The following is a 10,485-nucleotide window of genomic DNA, read 5'->3' on the forward strand; positions in this document are numbered from 1 at the left end:
ACGGAAAGAGAGGGCTGAGATACACCCGCTGGGGAGGGTGCTGAGACGCCCCACCCAGATCACTCACTACTACAGCCAGGCTTGCCTGGGACGCCTCCAGCAACAATATTTCATCTAAAAAAATACTGATTTGGTCATTTTCTGTTTCCAGTCAGGCTAGGGTGAAAGGAAAGAGACAGGAGGAAGATGGCCCCCACACCCCTACCCCCCGCCACCACCACCCTGGCAGAACATGCAGCGGGCAGACCCTGTGGCTGTCACGCCCTGCCGCTCCACGGAAGGGAGCCAGGCTGAGCCTCTGCCACGTGGGAGAGGGGCTGTTTCCAGCCACTACCCAAAAAAACACCGAGGGTCAGTCCTAGCCCACCCGACGGCTTCCCTTCCCAAGCAGGGGTTTCCGGACAGTGCACCAGGGAGGGCCACTGACAGGCTTGGGACACGTGCCCAGCTCCTGGGGGGCTGGGAGGAGGTGGCCAGGAGGGGCAAGAGATTCCAGTTACACTACACGCCCAGGGCTCCCAGCCCCCAACCGTCCCTTAGCCGCTTCCAGAGAAGTAAGGCTCAGAGCCGTCTGAGGTCAGAAGAAAGAGGTGCCATACTCGCCCCGTGGCAGACAAGAGGGCAGGGGCATCTGAAATCCCTCCCAGGGCCAGGCCGCAGCCGCTGACCCGAGGGGAGTAGGGAACCCGGGCGGAGGGGAGAGTGGGGAGTCCATAGGGGCGACAGGCGGGGGCACCGTTTTCTCTGGGGTTTCCAGTTTGAAAGGCAAGGGGCTTGCCTCCCGCCCCGGGGAGCCCACCTGGAGGAGAAGGGGTTAGCAGGGAGGGTTGGAAGGAGCTGCCACGTGGGCAGGGGCGGGGAAGGGCGGGGCGGGCGGGCCCTAGTACTGCCAGAGCGAGGCGCGGTCCACGGTCTCCGCGGAGGCCTTCAGGACCCCTGCGTGGTCGCCCTTCAGGTAGCGCCCGCCCACCTTGACGGCCACCTTGTTGTCGCAGAACTCGAAGAAGAAGTCCACAGGAGGGTCGCCGCTGCTGGTGACCGCGGAGTCACTGCCCACCGTCCAGTATTTGCCTGTGGAGTCTTTGATGTTGTAGGCGCCATCCTTGAACTCCAGCTGGAAGGCGTCATAGCTGGAGCGGTTGGCGTCCAGGGTGCCCCTGACCTTGCGGCAGCCGATGAAGCCGTGCTCCCCGCGGAACACGATGATGGGGCGGTCGATGAGCTTCATGAAGAAGAGCTCTGAGTCCCCTGCTGTCTCCACCGAGGCGGCCAGCTGCCCATTCTTCTTAGATGTCACAAACTTGCCATTGGACGCCCGCAGTGTGATGCGCCGGTCACGCCGCTCAATGTCGAAGTAGCAGCTGGCATTCTGGGTGGAGGCGGTGGACTGCACGCCCCCAGTGGCCGTCAGCGTCCAGTACTTGCCCGTGTGGGTACGGAAGGCACACTTTTTGGTGTCGCAGTCGATCTCCAGCTGGAAGGTCTCCTGGTCGGTCTCCTCGTCCTGATTGGCAGACAGGTCCCTACCCTGGCGCGTGGACACATTCCTCTCGTTGGCCGCCTGCAGCACGACCTGGGCGCAGCTCTGCTCCAGGGCAAAGAGCTCGTCTTTGCCCGCCTTGGTGGCCTTGCCGGCCTTGAGCGTGCTGCTGGGCCCCGACGGCGCCAGGTAAGGACCCTCGCAGCCGCCGAAGGCCACCTTGCCGAAACGGAACTCCAGCGTGTAGCCAGTGGCCGGCTCGGGGCTCGCCACCAGGCGCCCGTCATGGCGCAGGAAGCGGTGGTCGGCGGTCTGCACGCTGTAGCGCTGGTCCTGGAAGGCGAGGATGATGAGCGAGTGGATGCCCCAGGGCACGTCGCTGTCCACGGCGATCTCGTCGGCCGGCCGCCGGCTCAGGTGCGCCTAGCGCCTACGGGTGACGCTGTAGATGTTGACCTGAGGGTGCATGGCGATGTGCACGCTCCGCTTCTCGGCGGGGGACACCGTCTGCGCGAAGCACGACAGGCGGTCCTCGGTGCCTCCGAAGTAGCGCCGGTGCTCCTCGGACTGCAGCGACCAGCGGCCGTCGTCGTGCGCCGCGATGAGGAAGCGGCAGTCGGGACCGGGCACCTCGCGCTCGCAGGTCACGTTGCCGTCCTTGTCCGCCGCCAGGTAGCGGCCCAGGTGGCTGCGCAGGCACACGGCCGCGCTGCCCGCCTCATCAGGGGCCTGCTCCGGCGTCCAGATCTGCTGCTTCTTCAGGCTGCTGGCCAACGCGTTAACCTTGAACCCGAATGCCTCGGCCGTCAGGTACTTGTTGCCGCAGTTGATGAGGCCGAACTGGATCTGCACTGCCTCGGCTGTGCCGTTGGCGGTCATGGTGGCGGTGGACGGGAGGCCGCGGTGAGGCCCCGGGAGGTGGGTGGCGGGTCCCCGCGGCGGCGCCCCTGCTCCTTTGTTCGGCGGCGGCGGCCGGCACGCGCCCTCCGCAGCGCTCCACCAAAAGGTTTTTAAAATCATTTCAGTTAACAGATTTAAACAGAGTTTAGCTATGAAGCAATGAGTAATGCAATACAAACTAGTGAAAAAGATGAACAACTAGGGATTAAATGTTGAGGAAAATTGTTTTCTAGTGAATTAATTTTGAATTGATAAGAGACAAAGAATAGGGACTTTTAAATATACAACTTTGGTGACAAAGTATTTGTCTACACAAGTTTCTTATGTCTAGTGCCTTCCTTACCTCCCAAATATTATTTTATAACTCTGATAATTTCTAAAAGATACATATGAGATATTCATATCTAAAAAAGTCACCAATATTTTGAACTAGTATCAAAAATAAAGAAGTATTTGACATAGGTTTATATACTGGGTTTATACATAAATAAAATACAAATACAAATCACAACAGCAAAGATAATAATTAAAAACTGCGTACTCACCTTAGGGTTTTTAAATAAGCTAATTGTTTTTCTTCTACACAAACAGCTAAAAATGTACAGTGAATGCAAATGTACTCAATTTCTCTTTCTTTTTCTATATTTGGATTGGTTAGTGAAGTGTCACAAAAGTGATGATGCTGAATTTTTGCTATTTTCTCTCTAAAGTGATGTTCTGAAAGAAATATATATATAATTTGCGGTTGTGAAGAAGCCCTTTTTTTAGTGCTAATTTATTTCCTTTGTGTACTTTGCAGTAGACATACATGTTAAAAATTCAACAGAAAGAAGAGGATAAAATAATCATGACATTAAGCCCCTTTAGAAATTAGCAATGTTCTCTATTAATAATGGCGTGATGATATGCCACTCCATGAGCTCTTGAACCAAGTTATTCATTATTTCTCTGCCACATGGAAGCAGGATATTTGGTCTTTGTCCTATCTCAATGCAGTGCCTATGGTTTTGTTACAGAAACCTTAATTTTGCCTGCTTTTAAGTAAAGCAGGTTTTATGCAAACTTCTCAGAGGGCAGACAGATAACTTTCAAGCACATTTGAAACACCAGAGGTGACTCTGCCAAGTGCCTCAGAGAAAAATACAAACTATGACAAAGACACTTCTTCAACCCATCTTTCTAAAGTTGCTGACTCTACAGGTTTATTATAAGCATTAGATGAAACCAGCGAGAGGCATGTGTCAAAGCTTGAATGTGCAGCTCCAGGTTAGAATGTCAGCTTTTCCTTTGGGTTACTGAAGAAGGAGAAAAGCCATTATCCCTGCATGAAACAAAAAGGTATATGGCCAATCAAATGGAAGGCATACTTTTGGTAATCCAATCCCAATATATGCTATTTGCTTTAGTGGGGCTTAAGTAGGTCACTTAAGTGGTTTAGTGGGGCTTAAATAGGTCACCTTCTAGAAGTGAGCAGAAAAATATTTTAAATTAATGGTTATTTTACTATCAACATTTTTTTAAAATTGAAAATGGAACACCGGTTTTATAAGCAGTTTCTTCATTTTATTATTTAATGAGGTGGCTAGCCTTGATTTGAAAGGTTTTTTTTAACATGACTAGCTTTCTGACACTCTAATGCCCATTTTCTAAGACTTCTGTGCTGTAAGCTATTTTAACAAAGGGTAAGTGGTATGTCTTTAAATTCTGATTTTAGAGGAATTCCTAAATTCTCATTACTTTCACATATTATTTTATCTACTGTGAAATGATAACTTTGTTAACATGAAGCTTTTGAAGCTGTCACTGTATTGCATCGGGTATTTCTGTTGGTTCGTCAAAGTGAAATGAAATGAAAATGCAGGAAAAACAAATGAATAGAACACAAGAGTAATTCATTTTGGCTGGGTACGGTGGCTCATGCATGTACTACCAGCAGTGTGGGAGCTCAGGAGTTAGAGACCAGCCTGGCCAACCTGGTGAAACCCTGTCTCTACTAAAAATACAAAATGTAGCTAGGCGTCATGGTGCATGCCTTCTGGTACTGGAAGGCTGAGGCAGGAGAATCACTTGAACCTGGGAGGTGGAGGTTGCAGTGAGCCGAGATCATGCCACTGCACTCCAGCCTGGGCAACAGAGCGAGATCCCCTCTCAGAAAAAAAAAGAGTAATTCATTGAAACACCAGTTTGTAAAACATCAGGATGCTTTTCTCTTGTTAACTATAACATTGTTGTTGAAAACTCTGCTAAAATTTCGCATTCTTTTTTTAAAAAAGGTAAATGAATTTTCATAACGTATTGTGCATAAAAATTATTTAAAGTTGACATTAATATAAAACTTATTGAGCTACTTTAAAGTTTTTTTTTTTTTTTCTTCCTTTTTGAACTTTTATTTTAGGTTCAGGGGTACAAGTGCACGTTTGTTACATAGGTAAACTTTTGTCATGGGGGTTTGTGGTACAGATTCTTTCATCATCCAGGTATTAAGCCTAGCACCCATTAGTTATTTTCCCTGATGATCTCCCATCTCTCTGCCTCCTCTCTCTGAAAGTCCCCAGTGTGTGTTGTTCCCCTCTGTGTGTCCATGTGAGTTCTCATCATTTAGCTCCCACTTACAAGTGAGAACATGCGGTGTTTTTCTGTTCCTATGTTAGTTTGCTAAGGATAATAGCCTCCAGCTCCATCCATTTCCCTGCAAAAGACATGATCTCTGTTCTTTTTTATGGCTGCGTAGTATTCCATGGTGTATATGTACCACGTTTTCTTGATCCAGTGTGTCACTGATTGCCATTTTGGTTGATTCCATGTCTTTGCTATTGTGAACAGTGCTGCAGTGTACATATGCATGCATGTGTCTTTATAATAGAATGATTTATATTCCTTTAAGTATATACCCAGTAATGGGATTGCAGGGTCAAATGCTATTTCTGTCTTTAGGCTTTTGAGGAATTGCCACACTGTTTTCCACAATGGATGAACTAATTTACACTCCCACCAACAGTGTATAAGCATCCCTTTTTCTTCACAACTTCACCAGCATCTGTTATTTTTTGACTTTTTAGTAATAGCCATTCTGGTTGGTATAAGATGGTATCTCATTGTGGTCTTGATTTGTATTTCTCTAATTATCATGAACAGACAGTTTTGAAATTTTTACAATCTTATGAAGACAAATGAATACAGAATTTTCTGAGCTGGGGCTTTTCTGGGGCAAGATTATAGAGATTAACAAAATGAGATTGGGAGAAATTGAGCTACATTATTGTCAAATTTAGCTTGCTGGGAGTAAAAAACAAAAAACCAACAAAACTGAAGTCTTGCACTTAATAATAACTATTTCTGGCTTCCTTCCCTCTGCTAAGCATGGATTGTCAGATTTCTCTCTGTGAGTTGTCCTCATCCACCACTAGAGTCAGTCAATGGCCCTACATTGTATTCCCTGGCAATGATTTTGCAATGAGTTTCGTTCAGGTTCTTAACACTTTAAGATAATGTCAACATTCTTCCTTAACTTCTCTCTGCTTCCAATGTCTTCCATTTCTAATCCGCCCTGCACACAGAACAGTTTATTTATCCTTCTTAAATACAGCAAACTACTCTCAATTGTCTACAGGATAAAGTACAACCCTTTTAAACTTTACCAAACTAACTTAGAAAAATAATTTCCCGGGAGAAGCGGCGTCGGCGGCTGGAGCAGAGGCAGCAACCGGACGAGCAGCAGAGGCGGTCCGGAGCGACGGTGAAGATGGCGGTGGCGGGCGGCGGAGGCGGCAGTGGCCGATACCAGGGCGGCGTCAGTGAGGGCGGCGGGACCACTAAGCGGCTCAAGACTGGCAACGCCGGCGACCAGCACGGAGGCGGTGGCGGTGGCGGTGGCGGTGGCGGTGGAGGAGGCGGGGTGGCGGGCGGCGGCGGGAAGAACTACCACGACCCGCACAAAACCCCTGCCTCCCCAGTTGTCCACATCAGGGGCCTGATTGAGGGTGTGGTGGAAGCTGACCTTGTGGAGGACTTGCAGGAGTTTGGACCCATCAGCTCTGTGGTGGTAATGCCTAAAAAGAGACAAGCACTGGTGGAGTTTGAAGATGTGTTGGGGGCTTGCAACGCAGTGAGCTACGCAGCCGACAACCAAATATGCATTGCCGGCCACCCAGCTTTTGTCAACTACTCTACCATCCAGAAGATCTCCCACCCCGGGGACTCGGATGACTCCCGGAGCGTGAACAGTGTGCTTCTCTTTACCATCCTGAACCCCATTTATTCGATCACCACGGATGTTCTTTACGCTATCTGTAATCCTTGTGGCCCTGTCCAGAGAATTGTCATTTTCAGGAAGAATGGAGTTCAGGCGATGGTGGAATTCGACTCTGTTCAAAGTGCCCAGTGGGCCAAGGCCTCTCTCAATGGGGCTGATATCTATTCTGGCTGTTGTGCTCTGAAGATGGAATACGCAAAGCCTACACGCTTGAATGTGTTCAAGAGTGATCAGGATACTTGGGACTACACAAACCCCAATCTCAGTGGACAAGGTGATCCTGGCAGCAACCCCAACAAACGCCAGAGGCAGCCCCCTCTCCTGGGAGATCACCCAGCAGAATATGGAGGGCCCCACGGTGGATACCACAGCCATTACCATGATGAGGGCTACGGCCCCGCACCCCTCACTACTAAGGGAGAAGGATGGGTCCACCAGTGGGGGGTCACCGTCGGGGCCCAAGTCGCTACGGCCCCCAGTATGGGCACCCCCCCACCCCCTCCCCCACCACCCGAGTATGGCCCTCATGCCCACAGCCCTGTGCTGGTGGTCTATGGCTTGGATCAATCTAAGATGAACTGTGACCGAGTCTTCAATGTCTTCTGCTTGTATGGCAATGTGGAGAAGGTGAAATTCATGAAAAGCAAGCCGGGGGCCGCCATGGTGGAGATGGCTGATGGCTACGCTGTGGACCGGGCCATTACCCACCTCAACAACAACTTCATGTTTGGGCAGAAGCTGAATGTCTGTGTCTCCAAGCAGCCAGCCATCATGCCCGGTCAGTCATACGGGTTGGAAGACGGGTCTTGCAGTTACAAAGACTTCAGTGAATCCCAGAACAATCGGTTCTCCACCCCAGAGCAGGCAGCCAAGAACCGCATCCAGCACCCCAGCAACGTGCTGCATTTCTTCAACACCCCGCTGGAGGTGACTGAGGAGAACTTCTTTGAGATCTGCGATGAACTTGGAGTGAAACGGCCATCTTCTGTGAAAGTATTCTCAGCAAAAGTGAGCGCAGCTCCTCTGGACTGCTGCAGTGGGAATCCAAGAGCGATGCCCTGGAGACTCTGGGCTTCCTGAACCATTACCAGATGAAAAACCCAATGGTCCATACCCTTACACTCTGAAGTTGTGTTTCTCCACCGCTCAGCACGCCTCCTAATTAGGTGCCTAGGAAGAGTGCCATCTAAGCAGGAAGACATTTCTCTGTCCTTTATGCCATTTTTTGTTTTTTGTTTTTGTTATTTGCAAAAGATCTTGTATTCCTTTTTTTTTTTTTTTTTTTTTTAATGCTAGGTTCGTAGAGGCTTAACCTTAATGGAAACGCTGGAAGTCTGCAGGGGGAGGGAGAGGGGAACTGATATCTCCCAAAATTAACCTTCACTTTTAAAAAATTGTTGTACATGTGATTTTTTTTTTCCTGTTCATACATTTGTGCTACCCATGTACTCTTGGCACATTTCAATAAAATTGTTTGGAAAATAAACACAGCGCTTGCTGGGAAAAAAAAAGAAAAGAAAAATAATTTCCCATATTTGTTGTCTCAAAGATACTAGAATATACTGATTTATAGCTACTTATTTTTCCCAAACAAATTAGCCCACTATGAATAACCTCCACAGTCTCTTTTTGTTGTTGTTTTTATCTATCTGAATTCTGCCCATTTAAGGTAAACTGATGTCTATAATTACTCCTGCTCAAGAACTTCTAGAGCTTTCTAACATCTGGTAACCAATTCCGTCTTTAAAGTACTTACTACCATGATTTCAGTTTTCTTGACTGTATCCTAACAGAAAAAATAGTACAAAGGGGTCACAAATGCAGAATAAAAGCTAGAAGGATAGAATGATTAATATTCACAAATTTTAGAGTAATAGATGGTTTTATTGTAATTGGAAGTGCGGAGGATTTCTGTGAATTAGTATACTTTTTTTATATACTTTAAGTTCTACGGTACATGTGCACAACGTGCAGGTTTGTTACATATGTATACATGTGCCATGTGCTGTGCTGCATCCATTAACTCGTCATTTACATTAGGTATATCTCCTAATGCTACCTCTCCCCCCTCCCCCCACCCCAAAACAGGCCCCGGTGTTTGATGTTCCCCTTCCTGTGTCCAAGTGTCCTCATTGTTCAATTCCCACCTAAGAGTGAGAACATGCAGTGTTTGGTTTTTTATCCTTGCGATAGTTTGCTGAGAATGATGGTTTCCAGCTTCATCCATGTCCCTACAAAGGACATGAACTCATCATTTTTTATGGCTGCATAGTATTCCATGGTGTATATGTGCCACATTTTCTTAATCCAGTCTATCATTGATGGACATTTGGGTTGGTTCCAAGTCTTTGCTATTGTGAATAGTGCCGCAATAAACATATGTGTGCATGTGTCTTTATAGCAGCATGATTTATAATCCTTTGGGTATATACCCAGTAATGGGATGGCTGGGTCAAATGGTATTTCTAGTTCTAGATCCTTGAGGAATAGCCACACTGTCTTCCACAAGGGTTGAACTAGTTTACAGTCCCACCAACAGTGTAAAAGTGTTCCTATTTCTCCACATCCTCTCTAGCACCTATTGTTTCCTGATTTTTTAATGATCGCCATTCTAACTGGTGTGAGATGGTGTCTCATTTGTGGTTCTGATTTGCATTTCTCTGATGGCCAGTGATGATGAGCATTTTTTCATGCATCTGTTGACTGCATAAATGTCTTCTTTTGAGAAGTGTCTGTTCATATCCTCCATCCATTTTTTGATGGGGTTGTTTGTTTTTTTCTTCTAAGTTTGTTTGAGTTCTTTGTAAATTCTGGATATTAGCCCTTTGTCAGATGAGCAGATTGCAAAAATTTCCTTCCATTCTGTAGGTTGCCTGTTCACTCTGTACGTTGCCTGTTTACTCTGATGGTAGTTTCTTTTGCTGTGCAAAAGCTCTTTAGTTTAATTAGATCCCATTTGTCAATTTTGGCTTGTGTTGCCATTGCTTTTGGTGTTTTAGACATGAAGTCCTTGCCCATGCCTATGTCCTGAATGGTATTGCCTAGGTTTTCTTCTAGGGTTTTTATGGTTTTAGGTCTAACATTTAAGTCTTTAATCCATCTTGAATTAATTTTTGTATAAGGTCCAAGGAAGGGATCCAGTTTCAGCTTTCTCCATATGGCTAGCCAGTTTTCCCAGCATCATTTGTTAAATAGGGAATCCTTTCCCCATTGCTTGTTTTTGTCAGGCTTGTCAAAGATCACATGGTTGTAGATGTGTGGTATTATTTCTGAGGGCTCTGTTCTGTTCCATTGGTCTATATCTCTGTTTTGGTACCAGTACTATGCTGTTTTGGTTACTGTAGCCTTGTAGTATAGTTTGAAGTCGGGTACCATGATGCCTCCAGCTTTGTTCTTTTTGCTTAGGATTGTCTTGGCAATGCGGGCTCTTTTTTGGTTCCATATGAACTTTAAAGTAGTTTTTTCCAATTCTGTGAAGGAAGTCTTTGGTAGCTTGATGGTGATGGCACTGGATCTATAAATTATCTTGGACAGTATGGCCATTTTCACGATATTGATTCTTCCTATCCATGAGCATGGAATGTCCTTCCATTTGTTTGTATCCTCTTTTATTTCATTGAGCAGTGGTTTGTAGTTCTCCTTGAAGAGGTCCTTCACATCCCTTGTAAGTTGTATTCCTAGGTATTTTATTCTCTTTGAAGCAATTGTGAATGGGAGTCCACTCATGATTTGGCCCTCTGTTTGTCTGTTATTGGTGTATAAGAATGCTTGTGATTTCTACACATTGATTTTGTATCCTGAGACTTTGCTGAAGTTGCTTATCAGCTTAAGGAGATTTCGGACTGAGACGATG

General features: G+C 46.8%; 1 protein-coding gene and 1 pseudogene across 1 annotated transcript; one reads left to right on the forward strand and one right to left on the reverse strand.

The window, feature by feature from the left end:
- Positions 1-868: 868 nt before the first annotated feature.
- On the reverse strand, positions 869-2,438 carry LOC134738271 (fascin-like). Its single transcript, XM_063652540.1, is given in 1 exon segment — positions 869-2,438. A coding segment is annotated over 1 exon segment (1,479 nt). The 5' UTR covers positions 2,360-2,438; the 3' UTR covers positions 869-880.
- Positions 2,358-8,065, forward strand: LOC129013836 (heterogeneous nuclear ribonucleoprotein L-like; annotated as a pseudogene).
- The last annotated feature ends 2,420 nt before the right edge of the window (positions 8,066-10,485 follow it).

The sequence above is a fragment of the Pongo pygmaeus genome, chromosome 16, assembly GCF_028885625.2.
Source record: "Pongo pygmaeus isolate AG05252 chromosome 16, NHGRI_mPonPyg2-v2.0_pri, whole genome shotgun sequence".
In the NCBI taxonomy this organism is placed as follows: Eukaryota; Metazoa; Chordata; class Mammalia; order Primates; family Hominidae; genus Pongo; species Pongo pygmaeus.